Source organism: Silene latifolia, chromosome 1, assembly GCF_048544455.1.
Source record: "Silene latifolia isolate original U9 population chromosome 1, ASM4854445v1, whole genome shotgun sequence".
In the NCBI taxonomy this organism is placed as follows: Eukaryota; Viridiplantae; Streptophyta; class Magnoliopsida; order Caryophyllales; family Caryophyllaceae; genus Silene; species Silene latifolia.
Genome location: NC_133526.1, coordinates 179,498,559 through 179,499,757, shown reverse-complemented (window position 1 = coordinate 179,499,757; position 1,199 = coordinate 179,498,559). Strand labels below are relative to the sequence as shown.

Below are 1,199 nucleotides of genomic sequence, written 5' to 3'. Positions count from 1 at the left end.
AATTAGGGTTTTTGGAATATTAGGGGGTTGAATAGTCTATCTAAACAACAGAGTATCAAAACTTTCCTTCATCAGCATCAGATAGGTTTGTTTGGCCTCCTTGAGACAAAGGTTAAACCTTTGTCTCTAAAGAGTGTGAGAAATAACCTCTGTAGTTCTTGGTGTATCACTACTAACACTCATTATCATAAAGGAGGTAGAATTTGGGTACTGTGAAATCCTGCTATGTTTCAGGTGCATATAGTAGAGTATAATGCACAATTTATTCACTTAGAGGTTACTGACATGGGGTCTGGTAAGCATTTTGCCCTCACTATGGTCTATGCCTTTAATGGGACCTCTGAAAGAAGACCTTTGTGGGATAGACTTGCTAATATCAGCCACCTTATGAAGGGACCTTGGGCTATTTGTGGTGATTTTAACACAGTGTTAAGCTCTGCTGAACTTTTAGGGGGTAATAGTACTATGGAAGAAATTGAAATTGAGGAGTTTAAAGCTTGTGTGGATGAATGTGAAGTGATTAACTGTCCTGCCATTAGATCCCTATTCACTTGGTGTAACAAACATGATCCAAGTACTCGTGTTTATAGTAGGCTAGATAGAGCCCTGGTGAATCAGGAGTGGCTGTCTCAACATCCACAAGCCTATGCTCATTTCTATTGTGAAGGAATATTTGATCATACTCCTTGTGTTATACAAGATAAGGATGCAGGAGTTCAGAAAAGAAAAAGTTTCAAATATTTTAACATGTGAAGCTCCTCTGAGGGTTTCCAAGATTGTGAGAAGCTTAATTGGAATACTAACTGGAGAGGGACCAAAATGTATGTGTTGATCAAGAAGCTCAAATCTCTGAAATGGCCTCTCAAACAGCTCAATAAGGTTGACTTTGATGATATTGAAAATAATGCTACTAGGGCTAGCATGAATTTGTAAAATGAGCTCAGGAATGACCCTCTTAATCCTGATCTCATTTTAAAGGAACGGGAAGCAGCTAGTAGTGTTAGATTCTTGAGTGATGATTGCCATGAATACCTTTTATAGAAATCTAAAGCTACTTGGGTGGAAAAGGGTGATACCAACTCCAAGTATTTCCATAATATTATTAAGGGGAAGCAGAATAAGACTAAAGTGATGAAGATTGAAAACATTCATGGGTTTATTTGAGAGGATATTGTTGATATTCAGAAAGCTTTCACTTA

The 1,199-nt window shown here is 37.6% G+C and overlaps 1 protein-coding gene across 1 annotated transcript; it reads left to right on the top strand.

Annotated features, from left to right (window-relative positions):
* The first annotated feature begins 285 nt into the window (after positions 1-285).
* On the top strand, positions 286-753 carry LOC141588264 (uncharacterized). Its single transcript, XM_074409715.1, has one exon. The coding sequence runs from the start codon at positions 286-288 to the stop codon at positions 751-753; it is 468 nt and encodes a 155-aa protein (XP_074265816.1).
* The last annotated feature ends 446 nt before the right edge of the window (positions 754-1,199 follow it).